The 24180-nt window shown below is 43.2% G+C and overlaps 1 protein-coding gene across 2 annotated transcripts in view; it reads right to left on the bottom strand.

Annotated features, from left to right (window-relative positions):
- Nucleotides 1–12745: 12745 nt before the first annotated feature.
- The window catches only part of FGD5 (FYVE, RhoGEF and PH domain containing 5), a 112261-nt gene continuing 100826 nt past the window's right edge, over nucleotides 12746–24180 (bottom strand). For both annotated transcript variants that reach the window (XM_086470186.1, XM_086470185.1), the window contains 7 exons: nucleotides 23437–23536; nucleotides 20311–20448; nucleotides 19192–19294; nucleotides 17300–17430; nucleotides 15458–15586; nucleotides 13536–13684; nucleotides 12746–12782 (listed from right to left, as the gene is read on the bottom strand). In XM_086470186.1, coding sequence (XP_086326312.1) covers nucleotides 12746–12782; nucleotides 13536–13684; nucleotides 15458–15586; nucleotides 17300–17430; nucleotides 19192–19294; nucleotides 20311–20448; nucleotides 23437–23536 — 787 coding nt within the window. The remainder of the gene's footprint in view (nucleotides 12783–13535; nucleotides 13685–15457; nucleotides 15587–17299; nucleotides 17431–19191; nucleotides 19295–20310; nucleotides 20449–23436; nucleotides 23537–24180) is intronic.

Raw genomic sequence — 24180 nt, 5'->3', positions numbered from 1 at the left:
CTTCTCCTTAGCGGGAGCCAGGGGCAGACAGGGAAGTCGGGGCTCGCGGGTCAGGCTCCGCCGGGAACCTCTGTAACACGGCCACTGCGGCGGGGAACCGGCAGGAATCCTTTCAACCACCGATGCGGCAGTAAATAAGGCGGTCGGAGCGCTGGCCAGGAGCGGCTCCAGCCCCCCAGGCCCGCTGGGCCCCGCGCCGCCGGGGCCGGGCCGGGCCTGCCCGCAGCCTCCTTCCCGCCGAGCTCACCACCTGCCCCTATTGGCTGTCGCGCGCTCGCAGCCTGCCGACACGCAGAGCGCGCTCGCCGCCCGGCAGCTACCGCCCTCCGCTCCATGAAGCCACACCCCTCCCTCCCGCCCGCCTTTGCAACCAATGACCTCATCGAAGACGCAGCACTCCCACACACGCCACCGATTGGCTGAGGGAACCGCCTGTAAGGCCGGTGGCCCCGCCTCTCGAGTAAGAGGGAAAACACCCGAGAGACGCGACTGAGCACAAGATGGCGGCGCTGGCTGGCAGCCAAGTCCCAGGCGGGGCTGCTGCCGCCGCCATTAGGCCCCCTCCCCCTCCCCTCCGGTATATCCCTATGTCAGGCTATGAGAGGCCCGGGTATGGCAGCAGGGAAGCGGCCGGTAAGATGGCGGCGGTCTCAGCCCCGTATGCAAAGTACCCGCCGCCCCCTCCCCTCCGCCCTCCCGGTGGCAAAGGTAAAAGGGTCGGGTTCAAGCCGGCGCCTCCGCCCGCTCAGACTCCATCTTCTCTCTTCGTCTCCCGAGCTTGTCAGCGCCACGACCATCGCCCCTGCGACCCCCCCGGACGGCAGACTGCTCTCACCGAGACCGGACCGGCTCCGACCTCAGGCGGCCCACATCCCAGCCCAGCGGCTCCGCAACGGGACTCCCGCACCGGATCGACCCAGCACCGCACAATGGTCCTCTTCCTCTCCCAGACCCGCAGGCCAGCCTACAGCACGGCCGGCGCTCGCTTACCAGCAAAACACCGGAACTTTAAACCCCCCTCCCCTTAAACCGAGCGTTACCCCTCCCCTTTGCCGCTCGCGGGGGTGTCCCGAACAGGGCCCCGGTGCCACCTCCCCGCGCCCCCTCCCTCTTCCAGGCCCCAACGAAAGAAACCCCACCGGGCCGCCTCAATTTTAAAAAACGGTTTTTACCTCAGGAACTGGCGCCAGCCGTGCCCTGGCGGTGACCCCGACCCGGGCCCGGGCCCAGGTGGGCCGGTGTTGGGTGACGGTGCCCAGCGGCGGCCCTCCCTCCCCCCGTGAGGGCGGCGGCAGTGAAGGGGCTAACGGGGTCCGCGGGGGGGAAGGGGGGGGCGGGTCTGTATTTCGGGGCGCGCGGGGGGTGGGGGTGGTGTTTTGTTTTGTGTGCCGTGCCCCTGTGAAAGGTCAGAGTTCGTGACCCCGCCCGCCGGTGCCGCCGCCCGAGAGCGTTTCCCCGCTTCCTCTTCCCGGCAGCAGGCCGGCCGCGGCCCCCGCCATCCCCCTCGCGGGGCGGGGCTGGAGCGGCAGCGTGGGAGGGGCCACCTGAGCCGCTCCGAGCTTCCGCGGCCCGGCTCCGGCGGCGGCCCCTGCGCTGGTGGGGCGGCGGCGGGCGCTGGGCAGGCACCTGAGCGGGGGCGAGGGGGGTGTCCCAGGGCCCTGCCGCTGCCGCCTCTCGCGGTGAGGCCTCTCGAGGGCTTGAACTAGCGGCTCGGAGGTGGCCGCTGCGGCTGTTGGTGTTCCCCGTGCGCCTTGGCTCTTACTGCAGATGCAGAGTCAAAGGTGGGCTTCACAGGGCCGCCGCCGGACTGTCCCGAGTTTCTCTTTCGTTCTGTAAAGCCGGTGTCATTGATCGGGGCTCTCCCAGCGGCTCTGGCTGCCAGCGAGGCTCATTCTGCCTCGGGCTGTGCCACTGCAGGCAGGAGCCGAGCTCGGGAGCAGCTCAGGTGGTTAAAGAGCTTGCTTACCGCCTCTTGGTCCTTGTCGTCTCTTCCCGAGGCAATCGTACGCTGGCTCGTCACCCCGGCTCGCTGCCATGGCTCTGTGTAGCTATTCCTTAGCCTACCCCTATTGAAGTGATCGTAATCCTTGTAGTAAGTTTCTCTTCAGTCTGGTAATTTTGTCAGAAGCGAATTTAAGGAGTGGTCAGGTGAACAGTAAAACTGGGAGATGGGAAGTGATAGTAAGTCCTGAAAGGAGATGTATGGTAGAGACAGCTGAAGGCAATAATCACTTGAGCAGGAGGTGCTGTTGTCTGAATAATTGCACAGTCAGCACCCTGAGTTTTTTTGTTTGAGTTTTTTTTATTACAACTGTTTGGGGCAAGGGTATGAGAAATTAATTATAGCCTTACTGTCATGAAACTGGAGTTAATAAGGTTAAAGCACATGACGTACACATGTGTTTGCAATACATAAATAAAGGAAAGTGTTTCCAAGAAGTGTCTTGGGTGTTTGTTCACTACTGTAATGTTAAAGATATGAGGAATTTTAAAATTCTCAAGGTATGGACATGCACATACCTTCAAAAGCAGTGGTGGGGTTTTTTTTAACTGCATAGAGCATACTACTAAAGTGTAAATACATTTTTTGAAACACCTTTAAGGTTTTTCAAAATTCTCTTCATAGCATTACTGCAGAAGTAGGCTAGATATTAGGGTAGGAATGTGTTTGCCTTGTTATAAATCAAGGATAATGACTTGTGGAGCAGCATCTAAGAACACAACACATTTTTTAGATAGAGGATTTGGCAAAAAAAGCCCACCATTTTTAAAGTGAAATAAGGTAAGGGAATAAATTGCTTTTAATCTGGCTTTAAATTGCAATATGTGTATCTGTTGGATCATGGTTGTAAGCAAATCTAAACTGAATCTTTAGTTTTGTCCCTTATTTGCTATCCTAAAATGTTTTAATCAGAATCTTAATTTTTTTATCTTAATTATTTTTTCGCACCATCTCTGTCCATGGTTGTGTACAAAAGTATTTCAGTCTTGTGGGCAGAGAATTCTCTGACAAGCCCTGGTATTGCCAGTGGTCATTTGTGCCCTCTTCAGTGATGGACTGTCACTTGCTGAATAAACCAGAGGAGAATCCCAGCATGAATAGATGTCCATGTTCAGCTCTTATCTAGGGCTAAACTGTAACAGTCGTTCTATCACCTGACAACTCCTTACCAGTCAGGGAGGGGAACTGGGAAAAGGAGAGCAGACCCATGGCTAGAAGTGAAACAGATTCAATAAAACAGCACCAATACCAATAGACATATCCAGAGTTATACTCACCCAAATGAATATGCAGCTGTCACAATCAACAGGAGAGCAGTCCTCAGGAGCAGGAGGAACCCCACAGGGTCCCCCTCTCCTCAGCAAACCTTCCCCCTTTACAATGACCCTGACATTTGAGTTATTTTTGTGGACAGGGACATCAGAACATACAGAACAGGGAGAAAGTAGACTAGAATGCTTTCAGTTAAATTTCTACTTTATATAGAAATCCCTTCAGTGATGATTATTTTGACTCTTCAGGGAAATAATGTGTTAATTTTTTCTTGATAATAAAATATATTTTGAATTCATTTGCTTCTGCTCACTAGCAAATTCTGTTGCCCACACCTCTTAAAAAGGAGGTCCAGCATTTCTGTAGCTTTTGACTGCTAACGTGTTCCTTTCTACTTTTCTGATCTCTGGTTCTCAGTATTTGGAGTGGATTGAATTTTTGAGCTTTTCACCTAATGCGTGGAGAGAGCCAGGACTTTTCAAGGACTCCCAGTAACAACTTTCCTAGGTGTTTGTGTTCTGGTAGTTGTTTTGTAATTGCTTACCAGATAAGTCATTTTCTCACAAGTCTTCTCAACCTTTTCACTACTTCATGTTTAGAAGTGGGCGAGAGTGTGCTTGGGGGGTGCAGTATTTTTTTAAGTTGGCCGGAACAAAGGTGCATTAGATATCATGAGCTTTGACAGTGGTCTTGGTGCATGAGAGAATTTACCAATTGGCTTAGAACTGGAATTGAAGGGATAGACTATAGTGCAACTTATTTACTGGATTGCTCACCTCCATCTGTTCTGTCTTACAGTCATATCGTAAACTCTTTTGACATAGGTTGTCTTTCTTCTGGTTTTGTATATTGAAAGCTAACGTGATTCGGCACTCTGGGGCTCATGGGTTCTGCAGCAATAACCTTATATACCCTGTGCCCTTCTGCTGTACGTCAGGCCGTCAGGTGGCCGAGCTAGGAAGGTTGTTTCTCTTGCCTGTGTAATTACCGCTATTATTCCTTGGCCTTTTAAAGTGTTTGCCCCTAGTGTTGTGTTTAAGAATGTACCTCTGACTTGTCACTACATTTTTTTTTTTTTATATGAACAGAATTCTCATTAAAGTAAGCTTGAGATTTGTCTGAGAGAAGACTGGAAATACGAACATGTATGTCTGAAGGCACTACAAGTCCTGTCAAAGATTCTTCTGTAAATCTGCACAATTAAAGTACTGCAATATGTTTCAGTATTTATTAATAATCTTTGGTAGCTCAAGAAAAAATGAAAACACTTGCTTCCATAAACTGGTATTTTGATTTCTGAAAGATTTTCTTGATAATACAGTATATTTTGGCAGCCAAATATATGTGTACTTGTGGAAGGATTGCTGTGGCATAATGGAGTAGGAGAATGGAGAAGACCGGCAATCAGTGGGATGTTATACCCGTAAAGCAGATGTGCGCTGATGATAGTTTCCAAGCATGTTATGCCTTCACCCTGTAGTGTGTGTACCTGAGTGTACAGGCTGCTTCAGCAGGGCTCCCTCTTCTAGAATTTTGGGCATTGTGACAGTTTTGCTATGGGAGGACATTGCAGTGCAGATTTCTGGCTTTGGAGCCTAACTGATCTAGTGGTTGAGAGAAAGGGCGGTTTTGACTGTTTACATCATTGCTTTTGAGCATACACATTTTACTTATTTGTTAAAGTCTAAGGTCTGAGATACTTTAAGAAGTAGGATATTGCACTTACACCAGTGGTCTAGTCTGTTAAACCAACATTCTGTAGGGTTTTGAATGTTGCCAATGACTGAAAAGGTTGCTGACATTGCTGAAAGGCAACATATACAGAAACGCTTTAAAGGTGTATTTTTCCTCTATGTGGGTGGTGCTGGAAATAAAAATGCAGTAATAAGAAATGTATATCCTATTAAGCAAAGCATACCTGCAGATACCCTATTGAACGTTTTGCACAGTAATTTGAAAAACCAAGTAAGATTATCCTGCTCAAATGTTCCAAGGCATACATTGATAGTCGTGAGGACTCTGAGGTAGGGAAGGGGAGGGATCATAAGTTAAAACTACATGCTTTCATAGTATTATGATTTTATGAAAATAAAAATATTGGTATCTTATAACTTCTGGATGTGTGATTTAGTTTGTTTCTTGTGTTTAAAAATAGTGAACAAATTCTGAGTTCTGTGGTGTAATGTTGTACTAATCTCCATAACTACTTGAAATGTTGGAAATGTTAAATTTGCAGCTCACAAGTAATCGGTTGTGGTAGTGAGAGGCTGGTACTTTTATTATAGTTATTATTTTGGGGGATGCATCTAGAAGTAGTTGACACAAACATACTACTTGTGTTCTAATGAGACAAATGGCTTGCCTGTGGGCTTATTTAAAGTTAGTTAATAGCTGAAAAACACCGTAACTCCAACATTCTATGTGATACACCAATTAAAGATAACAAATAGTTAGATATTCTTTAGTGTCTCTTCCAGTTGCTGTCCATCTTCTTTCATTCCCTTCTCACAAATTCCTCTTGTTCCACTTACTGACAAGTCTCTGACTGACTGAAAGCAAGAATGGAAAATGCTAGAGCCAGAGATGAATTGCTGCTTTCCCCCTCTCTGCTTCCTGCTTGGCAAGTTGGGGAAAGGTTTAGAGGACAGGAGGAGTTGTCTCCTTGTTCTTCCTTTTTTTCTGCCACCAAGGGAAGTCCTTGCAGCAGTTTTACTCTGAGCTCTGGTGCAGAGCGCAATCCTGCTCGCTGTGCAGCTCCACCGTGCTCACCGAGGTTGGCAACAAAAAGTGCAGCAAAGAAAGCTGCAGCAAGATTGTGACAAATTTTGCTGCAGTTCTTGCAGTAACTTCAGTGAAACATAGAACTATACAGTACGTGCTTATCTAATAAGCAATATTGTATTAGATAATGCTGAAATTTGCTGAATTTATATACGCAGGCTTCTAAAAAAAGCATTAGGAAAAAGTGCTTGTATAGGCCCTTTCTGGCTTTAGCGATGACTAGAGAGAAATAAAACTGATAGAAGATGCTGGAGGTGAAAAAGATCAAAGAGAACTGAGATGCTGTGCAAGTAAAGGTTAATAACTAGATTGGCAGCAAAGAAAAGAATTAAATCTGTCTACCATACTGTGGTGAGCTGACCTTGAACTGCAGCCAGATGCTGACCCAGCCCCTCACTTCCCCCTCCTTAACAGGACAGGGGAGAAAATAGGATGAAAAAGCTCGTAGGTGAAGATAAAGACAGAGGGATCATTTGCCAGTTACTGTCTTGAGCAAAACAGACTCGACTTGGGGAAAATGAATTTAACTAGTTGCCAGTTAAACAGATTTGGATGGTGAGAAAGCCAAAACCGAAAACCTGCCGCCCCTTTCGGCCAGGCTCCCTTTCACTCCTTCCCCCCCCCCCCCCCCCCGCCCCGACTCCTCCACTTTCCCCCTCCCCTCCAGCCCTCAGAGCGGTGCAGGGGCTGGGGGGTTCCAGCCAGGACACACCAGCTCCCGTCTGCCCCTTCTTCCTCCTCAGGCGTCTCCCCGTGCCCCAGCGCGGGCTCTTGGACGCGGGCCCTGTCAGCGAGTATTCGACTGCTCCCAGCCGTAGTTCAGAAAGGGTTTTAGTGGTCGGCTTTTTCAAACTCTCTCGCTGGTAACAAGTACCTTTTAGCGCCTCCCTTTTGTGGGATAGTTGCCTCAGAGGAAAAAGTGTGCTGCGAAGTTGCCATACGAGGAGAGGAGGGAAGAGCCCCCGCGGAAGTTGCTCCTCGCCCAGGAGTACAGGTTGAATTCACCGACGGCCGGAGGTGAGATGCGAGATGTGCACATGTACAGGGAGGGGAGGGTGTTGTAGGTGTGGAAGGAGAGCGCCATGGTGATGCAAAGGTGGGCTGTGAGAGTGCTTACGGCACAGGCCGAAGGCCTTCCCACTGCTCGTGGTGGTGGTGGTAAAAGTACCTAATGGACTAAGAGGGGGTCGAAAATCAGGGCACCAAGAGGTAAAAAATAAAAGCTGGATTTAAGGTTATTCTTGCGTTTTAAATGTTTGGGATTGACAGTATTGTGGAGCTCTCTTGATTTTTTTTAAGTTGTCATTTCAGGTGCTTAAAATTTTCATAGAATTTTCCTGAAACTTTGGAGGTAAATTTAAAGAGCAAAGCTGATATCTAGCATGGAAGAATTCAAAAGTGACTGAGAAGGTTTTAACAGTATGAACTGTTTGGTCTTGTTAATGCCACGTTCAATTTAAATCTTTCTTTTAATTGTTAGTACATGTTTTTTGAAGTGCAAGTCCTTGTGCCTCGTGTTCAGATTTGTACATGTCTGGGCAGTGCTGAGGGAAGCTGGTGACCTCCATCCTGTGGGGGTTTTGCCCTCATTTCTCCATAGTTGTCTTTTAGCAAAAATGAGCTTGCCGTCTGCTCTAGGTTTTGTTGATGGCAGAAAAATCTCACTTCATCCTGAGTTCTGAGTAGTTTTACTGGTTTATTTGGAAATGCAGTTATTTAGCTAATGACATGCTGTTTTATTCCGGAAAGAGGGAAGGGTGATTCCTTGCACTCATGATGTTCAGGTGGTGGTCAGAATTGAAGTATTGCTTGTGCAGTGGGGACCATTCCGGTGAGTAAAAGATGTATCTTAAAAGAAGTCTCTATATCTTCTCTGTTACATGCTATTTGCTATTATCTCCAGAATGAGCAAGGACAAAGATGCAGTGCTGTCCGGGTACAGTCTGTAGCATTTGCCTTTGAACTTCTCTCTAGCAAACCCGTGAGCATAAGTGCAGTCAGGTTTAAAGTAATAGAGGACATGCTGTCCACTGAGACAGCGTGTCACAAGGACACTGGGAACACAAGAGAACCCATGCACTTCCCTCTATCTTGAAATGCCATGTTTAAAGTGCCACTGGACTTGCTTATTCTTCAGGAGCTTGAGTAGCAGTTGCTGTTTTCCACCATCTAACTGCAACATCAGAGCTCACCTGATCCTTTTTGTGCACCAAGCTGTTTGATGGCCCTCCTTTTGGTACTGAGGTCATTGTATGGTTGATACCATGTGCACCTTCAGACATGTACGTGGCCATGCTCTCTTTATTTGACACTGGGTTATAGCATTCTAGACTGCATGCAGGAATATGGAAAGTATCATGTACCTGACACCTCAGTGTAGTCTGGGAAAGTGTGTGGTTGAGATCCAGCTGAGGTCTAGTGGCTGTGTAGTCTTGCTGTGCTTATTTTGTTGTTGCGCTCCCTGCTGCTTGTGAGAATTGTGTTTCTGATTGTAGGAGATAAAACTTCTTGATCCAAGAAATCATTGGTGTTTATCCCGTGGTGGCTGTACTTTGAAGTGAAATTTTGCAGAGAATAAACTAGAAAGGGTTCTAAATTTTACTTAAATTTCGTCCAGGGATTTATTTATTTATTATTAAGTAATATTTGTAAAAAGCGGTTTTAAGGACAATACGCAACTGCTATATATTGAAGACTGTGAAAAGCAAGAGCAGTGCAAAATACTAACTCTGCTCCAAAATTCACCTAAAGTGATCTCTCAATATAACATACTCAATTATTACTGCAGGACCTGACTGCTCTCCAAGAACTGTCAGTAGGACAGAAAGTAATTCCGGTTCCTGTGGTGCTTTCTTTAAGATCACATTTGTCTGCTGGCAAGTACGACAGTTAAAAATGTGGCATATAGTATGTGAAATGAAAATATAGACAACTACTAGGCAGTGTAAACTGTTATCCAGTTTCTTTTAACTTAAAGGAGTGAGGAAAAGATACAAAAATGTAGTACTACAAGTAAAAAGATGAAAAAAGTCGGAGCATGTTTATGTAAAATGTATTCCATACTTTTCCAAAGCATATAGATTAGAAACAAGCTGCAACACTTCTCTGGGGAAAAAAAAAAGCTATTAAAATAATCAAAATAATGTAAAAACCTTGTCATTTATTAATAAGACTATGAAGAAAGCATGACAACAAATGACAGTGCTGTTTCATGGGCACTTTGAAGGTTTCCTGGCGCTTGTCACTATTCAGAGTATTTGTGAAACAGTTCTTTTGGCAAAGATGATTTTTTTTTTTTTAAATTTTATGTTACTTGGGTCTCTCTGAAAGGAATTGTAAACTTGCCCTGGAGTCTAGAAACTTTCTTGTCAAAACTTGATCAAAAGCGGTGTCTCGGTGTTATCGGGCCTGAAGGGTCTCACTGTTTTTAATATACAGAAGTTTGTATGTTATGTTCCCAAGTAACTTGTGCGGTCGGACTGGTGTTTGAGGTATAGCATGTAGGATGTTCACCAAGTGACAAGGGAATAATACCTTTTCCCCTCGCTGAGTATTGGCACTTTTTTTGCCTTCACAAGCATATATATGAATATCATTCACTGAAAGCAGTTACAGCCAAGTAGTCTTTATTGCTTTTGTACTGAAGTGGCATGCAAACAGGAGAAGCCTCGTCGGCGGTCACAGCTGTGTTTTTTGTCAATCATAAAAGCAACACAGAATCAGCTTGGGAAGGGTGGTAGTCCCAGGGCTAGACCAGCAGTGCTTGTGTAAATGGGCTTGTCGTGTCTGGGTACTCTCCAACTCTGAATGACTTCTGCTTTGATTTGGAAAAATAATAACTGTTTAAAAAACAGATTTTAACTAGGCGTATACTGTAAGATAGATATTAATTGCAGATAATGGCTGATAATTTTAATGCTTTTCAGTAAGTAGCAAAATAAGCAGAAAAACACTGAAACAACAAATGAGATCAGCTTGTATCTGAGCTGTTGACTAAGTAGCTAGTACATTGTGGCTTATTACTGATTATTTTTTTTTTTGAAACATTTGTGAAGGTGTGGAACAAATTCTTTGTTTTGAAGGAGTATTACTAGCTACAAGTTAGGAAGAAAGGGCTGTTTGTAAGTAAATGGCATATAGTAAACTGAGTATCTGTGTACCTCTGTTCTGAAATGTTAAAATTTCCTAAAAGGTGATTATGGGATTAAGTGTTAAATGAAGATAATTTCTGTCTCTGGTGCTTAGCTTTGCTCAAATTACATTAACAGTTGGACTGAAATTGTGAGGACATTTTCTCTTTTCTTCTCTTTCTTTGTGCTGTATTGAGACCATTTCTATCTGTAACTGAAGCAGAGTTGACTGGTAGGTAGGATTTACAGGAGGTAAATTCAGTGTGAACTGAGGCACTTCATCATAGCAATTAGGTCTAAATCCTGTTTCGACCAGGTGGCCTCCACTACTGTCTTCTGATTTGATGCTTTTCCTCAGTTTGTGAGAGAATTGATTAATTGTCTGTTAAGAGTAACTGGAACTGCAAAGCCGGAATTAAAGAAGGTAATAATAATGTAAAGGAAAAGCCTGTAGAACTGCAGTTATGTTTTGCGCTTTTATTTTTCCACATTATTTAATACAATGTTTAATAGCACTGTATTTTATTTTTTACAACAAAATATTTTCATGTGTTCATTTCTTGCTTATAACTGAAAACTTCATACAACAGTCACTAAATGTCAGCACCTAAATCTTCATAATACTGTTGTTCTGTAGTGCAGGTTTGTTTTGTTTGGGAATGTGGTTAGAGATCTTACTCTGTATTCAACATTCTCTTATCTTTTTTTTCAGTGCAAAATGTTTTTAAGAGGGGATAAACATTTACAGTGTATTGGTAGCAAGGCCGTGGTTCTAACATGAAACAAAGAGTTAACATTGGTGTTCATCCATTAACTAAAGAATACAGAAGTTTTACTTTTCTCATACTCGGTTTCTGTTTGCATATGATAATCTATGCTTTATGAAACTGTCAGACTCAGATGTATCAAAAAACCCCAAAACAACTATATTTTTATTTAGTGGTAGGTGTATATTTTGGTTTTTCAAGCTTGTTTTTCCAGGTGATAAATTGAACTACCTTTATCATTTGGAAACATATTATAGACCTTTAAAAATACGGACAATTCTAAACAGTTTGTTAGGGTCAAAAATTCAGATATCCATTAAGCTTCTTGAAGAAAGGGAAAAATGAAAATAATAAAAATCCTCCCCCTCAATATATTTTAATGTAAGTAAATTCTTGAACATGGTATTTTTATATAAAGATATATTTTAATCATAAATGCCACTCTATTCCTCAGTCAAATATTATGACAAATACAGGACACAAAACCATTTTATTGCAATGATTAGAATGCCACTTCTCAACCTTCTTTATAAAAAAAACCCAAAACACTAAAACCAAAAAACCCCCAGCCCCAAACCAACCAACAAAACCCCAAAACAACAAAAAAAACCCAACCCCCCAAACTGCAGAGATCTACATCTGAGCTGGTGTAAAGCAGCACAGTGTCTTTGAAGTCATGCAGAAACTTGGCTGCTGAGAATCCAGCCCCAGAGATGCAGTGCACAACAGCAGTCTGATGCGAGATACATTTAGCCGCAGGAGTTCCAAAGCACTCCAGCGGAGCAGGTTCAGACCAGTGCATTTCAACCCACTTGGTTATATAGGTTAAACTTTTGATGACATTTTTCATAACAAGAACAGCAGAAACAACAGGAGCTTTGAAAATAAAGATAGGCTATTTAAATAGATGATAAAAATCTTAACACTACTAGGTAGACTAGTGTTAAATAAAAACTGTCTGTAGGTTTATAATAAATTAAAAATAACCTTTGGGTTTGAGTCTGATGCAGTATTTAGGGAGAAATTACATAATTCAACATCTGGATTTGTAGAGCTACTGGAGTGTATTTTAAAGTACTGCAGTGGTATGAAATTAAACCCTTTAACATAAATTATACAGTGATCTGTGTAAAATTATAAATTGATAGTAAGTAATTATCACTGATCATAGCCAGTGAAATGTTGGTAGACCAGGTAAATTTAATGTGTTGTTCGTTAATTGTCTGTGGAAGCAATTTAGCGCATGTGGGGCGTAATTTCATGCTGGCACTTGTTAATGGATGAATAATAAATCAGGCCACAGAACTCCTTAGAAACATGAAAAAATGAAGCTGTAGTTCAATAAAAATAATAAAGTGCTTTAAATGAGCATTTGTTGTTTAATACATTGTTTCTCATTTCATGGTAAACATCAAAACCAACCCAATGAAATATGATAGTGCTGTAGAGTAAGTAAAACTGAGCCTGTTACTTACTGTAGTTGGTATTTCCATGTATGTTCTTGCCTTGATGTTAGACTTAGCTTACTGTGGGATCAGAGGAGAAGCTTATAGTACAGGATGAACTTGCGCAGACATAAAGATCACCATAAATATTCTCTATTTTAAAGTTTTCAATTGCAAAAAAGTGGGTGTACGAAGAAGGAAGCAAAAAGAGCAACCTGGAAACAGTTCATACCCAGTGTATGTAGCCAGTTTGCTTGAAATACACTGTTCATTTTGAAAGACAGAAGAGGGTTGCTGGAAATGTATAGAAATCTGAGAATTTATTCCAAGTCCCTTGAGTGATAGCTGCTATAATATGGATGCTTCTTCCATGGCTTCAATCCACCTAAAAAGGACAGGAAAGAAAAAATGGTACGTATAAAATTATATGCATTTTAAGAACACATGTAGTTTAAGAAAAATTAAGTATTTTAAGAATGTAAAGCCTGAAGAGGACTATATTTCCCATCCCGTCTCTAATGAGGACCTAAAGTTTTGTGATTAAGGCAGGGAACTGAGTACCAGGACTCTTGTGTTCTAGTACAACGTTTACCAGTAATTTATTGTAAAATCTCAAAGACAGTACAAGTGCTGTCTTGGAACAGGAAAGATGAAACCACTAAAGTATGTTTGAAAGAAACAGAACCTCCCATTAACACTCATTTCCCTCCCTTTGTCTTGAGGTGCTGGCATTTTTATTACAAATTTCATGACTATTTTATTATGTGGAAGCAGTAGCATAGAATGGGAAATCTGAACAATTATTTGTTGGTGAGGAAACTGAGAGATGGATAAAGAGAACGCGTAAATCAGAGAACTTCCTGTACAGTAATGGCATTTGACAGACTTCTAGGCATGACGGTTGAGATTCAGTCTCCTCTTTACCTATAAAAGGGAGCAAATTCTCCTTCCTGAAGGAACTGAAAAGCACTAGGTAGATTTTTAATGTTACCCAGGCCAGTCACATGTAATTGGGCTTTAATCAACATTCTGAAAGCTGTTTCCTGTTGTGAAGGCATTCTGAAGTGAAGGAAAGGGAAGAGCCCTACATAAGCTTTTGGTCCTGTGCACTGGCTAGTGTGGAAGTCTACCCCCGTACCTCTGTGCTGAATTGTTATCCTCTGCTCGGAAGCTATAAAAGAGAGTCTGCTTATGGTAGAGATGGAAAACTGTATCCGTACTTCCTTCCTCCTTTTCTGGGGTGATAGTGAAACCCAACAAAGGCAAACTTTCTGTGGCAACTTTGTCCTGAAAGCAAACAGAAGTGAACTAAAATTTAGAGAGAAGGCTTGTAACAGTTTGAGAGCTCTTTCTAAAACCCAAATAATGATACAGCCCAGCTTTGACAGGGCTGCAAAAGCAGTAGCGTGAATCTTCTGCTGGACTGGTGGCTCTTACCTAAACAGGAGCAGTGCCTGTGTATTGCACAGGTTTATCTAGTCTTAGTCGTGAACTTGAACACCACCTCTGAAGGTCCAGTTCTTCATGATCATCCACACAGGCATGACGGTCAAATTAGCCATTACTTTAATGACTATCTTTGACGTAATGGTCCAGGATGGCAAACTAGAGGTTACTGAGAGTACGGGACAGTACAGCAGCAGTTCTGAAAGCCTGAGACCCACTTCCAGTTATCTTCCTTTCAACCATTTTTATTTGCTGAGTGCAAGTAGTAGTCTTTGTGGCACCTTGTGGTTTCCTTTCATAGCACTAGCATGTTTTTTAGAAATCTGTGCTGTCTTAAACAGCGTACTTGCTTTCCAAAATGCTGCTTTGAAATTTCTGAGCTGGCATTGCAATTGTTAATTTAATCCCAAGAAACATCCGTGAGTTTTGCTTGTCAGACACTGTTTTGTACAAGTTAAAGAAAACAATAAGCCTTAATCGAATTGCAGTTTAGCTGTTACTGATAGCTGCAATTTTGGTACTGTATTTAGGTAATCTTTTCTGTATATGTATGTTGCCTTTGCCTCTGCTTTTAGAAGCTAAATTGCAAACTGGGAATGCAAAATGTAATTAGCCATCTGTTGCTTTTTCTGTATTGTTGAACCAGAAGCGATCACTTTTAAGGTTAGCAGAGGTAAGGTAAATGTATTGGGTACAGAATTTGATGCTAATGGTCTGAATTGCTGGCCAAATCATGAACTCTTTTGTGTCTCCATCTCCATCAGTTTGAAGGGGATAATGTTGCTTCATGCAGCCATCACAGTGGTGATGAAAGTTTAAATAATTGATGTTTGCAAAGTTTTCTGAAGGCTTAAAGTACCAAATATTGCTGTCACGAGAGTTCTTGCATTGTGTCCTTTGTTCAGCGAAATGAATTTTTATGCTTCTGCTTATGAAATCTGTCAGTTATAACCAATCTTTATATCACACTTACTTCAAGTTTATTTGTATTGTCGCTATTCGCAGAGGAGAAGAAATTAAAGTAAGAAAAGGGGCTGGGAGGAGACAAAATACATAAAAATTATCTAGTTGATATCCAGCCTCCTTGGCTGTGCGGAGGAGCTTACAGGCAAATACACAAGGCAGTATTCTCACCTCTGCAGACTGCCTCCTGTCTTTCCCTGTTGGTACTAGTAGGACAAATACATCCTCTTTATACTCGCAAAACTACAAGATTTTCCTCCCCACCAAAAATGGATCATAGCACCATCTATCTACAAAATACCTGGCAGTTACCAAGTGCACCAGAGAATGCCTAAGGACCTTGAAGTCTTTAGGTGTAAATACGTAGACTGTGGTTCACAGTGGTTGGCAGTTTATAATAGCATAAATAGCAAGAAGTCAAATAATGAAGGACAGTTTGTGAAGAGGGCTGCCAAGGTCCAGCTAGGGCTGTGGTGGGGCCCATCAGCTCGGGACAGCTTCCTGGGGACTGGGTCTTTAATACCAAGTCTCAGAAGGCAGTTATAGTTGTAAGAACTGCCACTTACACCTTTCACATTTACTTGTGCTGCCTGTAGGGAGTAAAGAAGGGAACTCAGATAGGAAACTATTTCAAGTCAGACTGCACAGTACCTCGTTTGCTATGTAGGTGTAGAGGACTTTGCCTTTGATAACAAACCAGCGCTTCTTCCAATGTCTTTTGCCTCTCTTACATCTGCTGAGGTAACCACTGATGGTAGCTCCCTCTCCTGAGGCTGCCACCTGGAGCAGAGTAGGAGAAATCAGGATTTGTAACAACAAAGGCTTTTCCCCTCCTGTTCGCATCACACCAGACAACGAGGCCTATGTCTGTGAAACCATAAGTAGACCATTAAAAGTATCAAGACAGAAAAAAGTGTAAGCATGGCATAACGGTTCTTTTTAGCTGTTTGAATATTTCTGATTAAACTTAGTTCTCAACAACTGACGGAAAACACGCAGTTGAGTTATTATTGAGGTCAGCAAGTTTACAGTTGTGTTCTGAGAAGCCAAACTTGTCACTTTTCCCAGGTCTTTTTTTTTTTTGGTACATTAAAAGCACTTGCTTCCAAAAAGGAATTAGTGTCTTGTGCCTGAACACTTTTAAGATGTGGATATATTTAGGACTTTGTAATGGTTTTATATCAATTTACGTTAATAACTTGACTATGACTTGCTTTCATTTGTGAACTAATATTTCTGAGAAGGGTCACCCCTCTCACTGAAGTATTTTGAGATCTAAGTGCTTACTGTTCTTAAAGATCCAGATTTTCAGTAGATGGAACTACACACACACACGCTGCAGCATACATTATTAGTTACAGTAGTAAACTGCAGTAGTATTGGATTTAGAAACAAAGGGCGGAGATTCAAAACCAGCTTTTGTAGCACTGACAGAAGAGAAGACTGAGTAGTAATATAGCAGTGTTCTGCACCAGAACAGAAATGTTCCAGGACCTGTGTAAAGCAAGTTAGAAAAAGTTATGGAGCAGTGCTCTTGTGAGACAGTTGATATGAGTAAACATGGGCTGGAAAGAAAGGCAATGTTTTTTTCCTAACAGGGCTGAAATTTTGCCTGCCAGTTCTTTGAGTATCCAATTTGTGTGTTTGTATTCTATGCTTTTATCTTTGGCTCAGTTTCACCTCAGCAGAAACAAACCTCAAGAAATTCCAGTGTCTCAACTGTACAATGAGTTCAGCAAGATGTTTGCACACTATTCTCTTTAATACAATGATAAATACCTTCTGATTTCAGTGAAATGAGAGTACCTTACTGTGCTTGAGTTCAATGGGCAACATAGCTACCTAGACTACAACACGATTGGAACGTTGTTCCTGGAAAGAAAACTAATATAGATGGATAAATCCTGGCCCCACTGAGACTGGTGGGAATTTTGTTTATGGTGGTGGGATCAAGATTTTACCATTTGATTTGAAATACTTTGGTTTGAGCTGGAGGGCAAGTACTTGATTAAACATGTGTGCTCCTGAATTGATTGCCAAGGACTAGAGGCTGTTCCCTAAGTAAGTGTATTTTATTTCTCTTGAAATCAAAGTAAGATTTCGGAAGTAAGGGTCTTGTCAAAAAGGGTAACTGATCAACGGTATACTGTGCTCTGTTGATACTTATTGTCTGTGATCTGCCTTGTACTATATAGTACCTTGAAGTCATCTTAGTTTTTTAAAGACTACACAGGCTGATGAGCAAATTAAAGTACACTGCTCTAATTTGCCTTCTCAGTGGGCTCAAGAAGCTTCTGTGGTATCTTCAGAGCTCAGAGTATTTTGTATTTTAAATACTATTGTGAAAAACAGAAAAAAGTAAGTGCATGATGAAAGTAGACCAGGGCATGGGCTGAGCCCACTGCACACAGAATAAATTACAAACATAGCTGCTGAAGTATGACCCCACAGTTCTCCACAGTTCCTTGCCATTCTCAGGCAGCTTGGTCCTACCTCCGTAAGAGCTGAAGGGATCTTCTTCTGTTTCTTAAAAGATGAATAATGAATATTGTGGAAGACAGAGGAGAAGGCACTGCTTGAACACCTGGATGAAGTTGGAGGGAAGCTCACACTTAGTGGCCGCTCTGCAAGATTAAGAAAATTCAGAAAGGGAAGGGGGAAATCGATGAATTGGTACATATCATATCGGGGTAAGAGACGCACAATACGCTAATGCAAATGACTAAGGGAAATGCAGTGCCTCCTCCATAGCTGGTTTTTATTTTAGCTTTTCTTTCAAATCACCCCTTTAAGTCTGGCTAGATGAGTGGATTTCATAACACCCTAGCTTAATGGTAATAACCTACAGCTACTTGAAAGAAGCCTGCAAGTTGTATGAACTGCCACTTATACCTTTCACATTTACTTGTGCTGTCTGTAGGGAGTAAAGAAGGGAAAGCACAAAACACAGCTTGGTTTCTTCTAATTTAAAACCAGCATTAAGCAAATGGCTCTTCCATCTGTCCCCTCTATGTTCTCTAGCACCTTTACAGGATAGATTCACTAATGGGACATTCTTTCTGTATGAGCCATTCTCTTTGAGTTCTGCAGTTATTCTGTCTCTGTCAACCCCACTTGTTTGAGTTCCTATCTTAACGATCTCACTTCTGGCAACACACATTATCTGGAAGTTTTTAGTAAAGCACAGCATTGTTTTCTTGGACACACAGTGACTTGGGGATGCTTTTTTGGCTGTTGTGACAGCATCCGTTCATGTGTTTGCTTGGCTAGTGTGAATTTCTTTGATCAGGATGGAAAAACTAAACTTCATCTGTTCCTACCTTTTTATTTTTGACAATATAATATGCCTACTTCTAGAGACTGTCTACATGAATAGTTGTGCAAGAAAATTATTTCCTGTTCATTCTCTGTTCATATATATATATAATCCCTGCCCCCCCCCCCCCCCCCGCAACACCTTTGTCTTTGATTTGGATGTGTATTTCAATCAGAAAAGGGACTTAGATAGTAGGTCAATAATAGAGAGTTCTAGTTAGGCGGTAGCTCTTCTGCTTCGCATTCATGCTTTAATCTGTAACCAGATTACCTCCCTACATAGAAAACCTCTTAGTGGCTCTGTACTTTACTTCAGCATTTCTTTTTGTAAAACCTACAACATGGGTGAGGATAGTGAGGAAATGTGAAGCCATTGTTTTACTTTAATGGATAATTCATTAGAAGTGACAGGGAAGAGCTATCACCTACAATTAAGTCACGGAATAGGTTAGAAGGAACCTACAACGATCAACTAGTCCAGCTGCCTGACCAGTTCAGGGCCACCCAAAAGTTAAATCATGTTATTAAGGGCATTGTCCAAATGCCTCTTAAACCCTGACAGGCATGGGGCACCGGCCATCCCTGTAGGACGCCCGTTCCAGTGTTTGACCACCCTCTCAGTAAAGAAATGTTTCCTGTTGTCAAGTCAGAACCTTCCCTGACAAAGCTTTGAACCATTCCCACATGTCCTGTCGCTGGATACCAGGGAGAAGAGCTCAACACCTCCCTCTCCACGTCTCCTCCTCATGAAGCTGCAGAGAGCAATAAGGTTGCCCCTCAGTCTTCTTTTCTCCAAACTAGACAAATCCCATGTCCTCAGCTGCTCCCACAGGACATTTTTTTTTTTTTTTTTACTGTTATAGTTTAGTGAAAGGCTGGTGGAACCCTTGCTAAAACAGTTTTAGCTGCCATACAGCCTGGCACTCCTGGGATCTCAATACACATGCCTCGTGCTTGAAATGAGAAATCCTCTTTAACAAAACACAACATGGTAGGCAGATCCTAAAGCCTCCCTGTAATATAGGCAGGAAATGGGTTTGTCAGTGTTGCCAAGAATGAAGGAATCTTACCTCGTTTCTTAAGTTCCACATAGCAGCTATCACAGACTTTAGCTGCTTGATCTTTGAGGTACTTCATAGGGTACTTGTTTCTTGAACAATTTCGACATACAATCTGTTCCAGCAAGGAGAGATGCACGTAAATATGACTTAAATTCATATATGCACATACAAAACAAATCCTCTGAGCTGGCTGGGAGAGGAGGTTGGCTAGTGGACCAGTTACGACTCTGCTAAAACTGTGGCAGTCAGGGTAAGTCTCCTGACTGAAATGGGATTGCTGTAGACTTAGAGCTTTGCAAGCCAAGCAGAATTGATCACTGTATTTGATTGCACACCCCCAGAACTTAGACCTGCCCTACTAGTGAATCACAGAAAGACAACTTTAATATTACTTCTGTTTTCATAGCTTTGTTAGTAACATTGTTTTCTCAAGCAAGCTCGCATGTTCCTGCTATCTCAATGTAGGTGCAGACTGATTGTGGAATTAGAAAAAAGATTAAGTAAATGCTTTTTCATACTGGCAAAAACCACTGAAGACAGCCATGGTTTAAAACCATGTGTATAAACAAACCTTTAGTCGGTGATAAAGGGACAAAACCAAGAAAGCTTATAGATCCCCTTGGCTTTAGGGCAAAAGGCAGCAGCTCTTCAGTGGAGCACAGAGGAAACTTCCCCTTTGGTCACAGACCAAACCATGCTCTACTGCCGAGTGTCCTCACTTTTCTTGGGAGATAATTGTACCAGCTGTTACTAGGGACTGGACATGGACTGTCTGTGCCACTGCTCTGTTCCAGAACAGAGCCTATATTTTTAGTGTTTAGTTATATTTTTGCTTCATTGTCTCTAGAGCTAGCTGTGTATCTGATACAGTGGCTGGACTCAGGAACAATTGTCCTGTAAGCCTTGGCTACCAGCTTTTGGGAATTTGACCTTCAAGGGAGAGTTACTGTCATTCCTACTCGAGTCATTATAAACCTTATTACCTAATTTAGGAAGGCACTAACAGGTTCTGTGAGAAGTCAAATTCTGGTCTTGATGTTGCTACAAGTTTGCAGAAGTTACAGTAGTGGCAGCCAGTGTCCTAGGGGTGTGAATAAAGCCTCCCTGAGAAGCTTGTACAGCTCTTACCTTCCCACACGCATGGCAATGATGTCGCCTCAAAGTGAGGGTAAAGTCACAGCCACAGTTCATGCACATCATGACATGGGACACAGGTACCAAAGTAGGAGGCCTTTCACCCAAGGGTATTCCAAGCCTTTCCCTTAGCTTAAAATCAAACAAGAACAAATGAAGAAGCATCCACACTTACAAAGTCTGCTCAATCCGCCCTGCTCCATCACATACAATTCTCCTCTCATTTCAGTCTGCCTTCAGCTGCTAAGATCCCCAAATGTTCTAATTCCTTATGCACCTTGTAAGTGACATACAGCTGCTTCAGTACTGAAAGACTCTGGCCAATCAGTATATGCTGCTGTTAAAGCCAGTCACAACAGATAAAAATCCATGTAGATCTATGAATGGTCAGGCACTGATGCTCTTCCACATCAGGCAGCTATTTGATTCATTGCATATGCAAATTGCAGGTGAGAACATGAGTTAAAGCCATCTTTTTATTAACAGCTTTTGAAATAATATCCATAAAAAGCTCTATAGCTTTCAATCGAAAAGGGTCTGAGCTCTCTATGTCATTACACCTTGAGACAGTTCTATGATCAGGGAAGAGACACTACAGAAAACAGTAAACCCAAAGATTAATTTACCCTCACACAATCCAAATCTGATCCATGCTTCATGGCTGATCTGAATATATGTAAGCAGCTTTAGAAAATGTATTCACTGTTTCTATTTCTTGGAATGCACCGTGTTGCAGCGTTGTACAGGTGCCTTTGCTCCAAGCCGAGGGAGCCATGGTCAGTGTGGAAGTGAACTCAATCTAATAAACAGTGCTGAGAAGCTATGTTACTTCAGGTTCAGCACCAGTTATTATGGGTACCCCACTGTCAGTTCACAGTAGCTCAGTGTCAGGCACAAGTAGCACAAGCTCTTGTGCTTTTGAAGGACTGTTTGTTAGGAGGATTTCCTATGAAGAAATTAGACTTCTGCAGACAAATAAGATAGAAACACAGAGAAATCAAATCCCTCCAAATTTCGCCTTGCACACATTCAGGGTTACACCAGAAGCAGAGCTGCATAAGAAATTATTTTTTCGTTTGCTGAAAAAGGATTTGGTTGAGGTTGCTACACTAACTAATTGCTGATTTTTTTTCTGATTAATTATTTGAAAGTAGATTGGCTTCAGGCTAGATGGAAAAACCTGTTTTGGTTTTTGAATTAATTTTTTACTTTCTGCTGTCTTCAAAAATTAAATCACAGAATCACAGAATGGTAGGAGCTGGAAGGGACTTCTGGAGATCGTCTAGTCCAACCCCCCTGCCAAAGCAGGTTCACCCAGAGCAGGTCGCACAGGATTGCATCCAGGCGGGTTTTGACTATGTCCGGAGAAGGAGACTCCACAGCCTCTCTGGGCAGCCTGTTCAGTGCTCTGCCACCCTCAATGTAAAGAAGTTTTTCCTCATGTTCAGGTGGAACTCTCTGTGCTCCAGTTTGTGCCTGTTGCCCCTTGTCCTGTCACTAGGCACCACTGAACAGAGCCAGGCCCTATCCTCTTGACACTCACCCTTTAGATATTTGTAAGTGTTGATGAGGTCCCCTCTCAGCCTTCTCTTCTCCAGGCTAAAGAGCCCCAGGTCTCTCAGCCTTTCCTCATAAGAGAGGTGCTCCAGTCCCCTCATCATCTTTGTGGCCCTCCACTGGACTCTCTCCCGTAGTTCCTTGTCTCTCTTGAACTGGGGGGCCCAGAACTGGACAGAGTACTCCAGATGAGGCCTCACCAGGGCAGAGTAGAGGGGGAGGAGAACCTCCCTCGACCTGCTGGCCACACTCTTCTTAATACACCCCAGGATACCATTGGCCTTCTTGGTCACAAGGGCACATTGCTGGCTCATGGTCAACTGTCCACCAGAACTGCCAGGTCCCTCTCTGCCTCGATGCTTTCCAGCAGATCAACCCCCTAGCTTGTACTGGTGCATGGGGTTATTCCTTCCTAAATGCAGGACCCTACGCTTGCCCTTGTTGAACTTCATTAGGTTCCTGTCTGCTCAACTCTCTAGCCTGTCCAGGTCTCACTGGATGGCAGCACAGACTTCTGGCGTGTCAGCCACTCCTCCCAGTTTTGTATCATCAGCAACCACTCTGCTCAGGCAGGGCCACCTACAGCCAGCTGGCCAGGAATGTGTCCTTGTGGCTTTTGAATATCTCCAAGGATGGAGACTCCAGAACCTCTCTGGGCAACCTGTGCCAGTGCTCAGTCACCCTCAGGGCGACAAAGTGCTTCCAGATCTTTGAGGGAATCTCCTGTGTTTCAGTCTGTGCCCATTGCCTCTGCTCCTGTCACTGGGCACCGCTGAGAAGAGCCTGGCTCCATCTTCTTCAGACCCTCCCGTCAGGTACTTGTACACAGTGATGAGATCCCCCTGAGCCTTCTCTTCTCCAGGCTGAACAGTCCCAGCCCTCTCAGCCTCTCCTCAACTGTGAGGTACTCCAGTCCCTTCCTCATCTTTGTGACCCTTTGTTGGACTCTCCAGTGTGTCCACGTCTCTCTTGTACTGGGGAGCCCAGGCTGGACACAGCTCTCCAGCTGTGGCCTCACCAGCACTCTTTATTTCCCCCAGTTAGTCTTGTTTAGTAAAAGCTGGGGTTCTACATAAACTAAAATAGCATTTTTACTTTTTGTCAGATGCATTCTTTGCCACCTTAACTGGGAGTAGTACAAGTGAAATTAATGACATAATAATATACATCAGTTGTGCTGGTTCAATTAGAATATTGCTGGTGGGGTTTGCACTGGCAGTGACTTTATTGTGTGTGATATTAGTGTAACTAACAGGTAGTTGTGTTTTCTTAAAATCTACAAATTTTGTAGCTATTTTTAGTTACCCTTTAGGACAAAACAGTCTTCCTCCAGAAGAACTCCTATTTAAGCAAAGACAACAGAGTATATAATGTGATTAACATTTTAGAGGTGGCCCATGAGCTGTGATGAGCTTCATTGTTAAAGCTTGGCATACTGGTTTAAATGACAATAGCAAGAACATCTTGCTACTAGGAACTCTGCATTTTATAACCCTCCTTCTCTCCTCACTCTCTTTCTCTCCCTTCCCCTTTCAAGCATTGAAGGACTTGGCCTCCTTTTACCTCCACGCTGCTGTGGAATGTGGAAGTGTTGTGAGCTTTGTAGTCGTCTGGGATGTATCTGCTGATGCAGCTGTACCAGTCATCCCTTTCCGAGCAAGAGCTGTGGAATGAAATACAGCAGAGCAGTCAATGCCTTGCGCAACAGGGACTGACACGAGCTGTTTCTTGATCAGAGGAGAAAAGCTTCACTTTAAGAATGTTTGCTTTTCCACACTACTGCATTGAACTGGTAATTTTCCTACCAGGAACAAAATTGACTGTTGGACATATTAAGCAGGATGATTAGTGTAGATCCATGGTTAGGACTGTGACTGAGAAGGAACTAAATGCCCAGAAAAAAGTGATCTGACTTTGCTATAAGCCACTTAATCCTAGATTGCATAGGACAATATAAAATGTCTCTTTTTTGTCATGCCTGCCCTAGCTTTTAGGCACTCTAGTGCATGTAGCGTTGACATGGGTTGCTCAAAGTAAGCGTGTTCGTGCTTATCTCTACATTGGGATGCTTAAAAGATCTGCATGTTGGGAAATGCAGAAGTCTGTCACCCACGGTAGAGATGTGAATGCTTTATTTTTCCTCTAGCTCCATCACAGACAATCTCCAGTCTCCTGGCAAGAAGCCAGGACAGCAATTTGGGAAGGAAGTTCTGCACCCCCTGTAGTTGCAGTTGTGCATGGAGGCCAGCAGTTCTCCAGACTGGCCCCTAGATGCCCCCTTTGCACAAGGCAAAACACTGAGCACTT

The sequence above is a fragment of the Leptosomus discolor genome, chromosome 9 (assembly GCF_034619465.1).
Source record: "Leptosomus discolor isolate bLepDis1 chromosome 9, bLepDis1.hap2, whole genome shotgun sequence".
NCBI classification, from domain to species: domain Eukaryota; kingdom Metazoa; phylum Chordata; class Aves; order Leptosomiformes; family Leptosomidae; genus Leptosomus; species Leptosomus discolor.
Note: the sequence above shows the minus strand (reverse complement) of the source record. Positions and strands in the feature narration are given on the sequence as shown.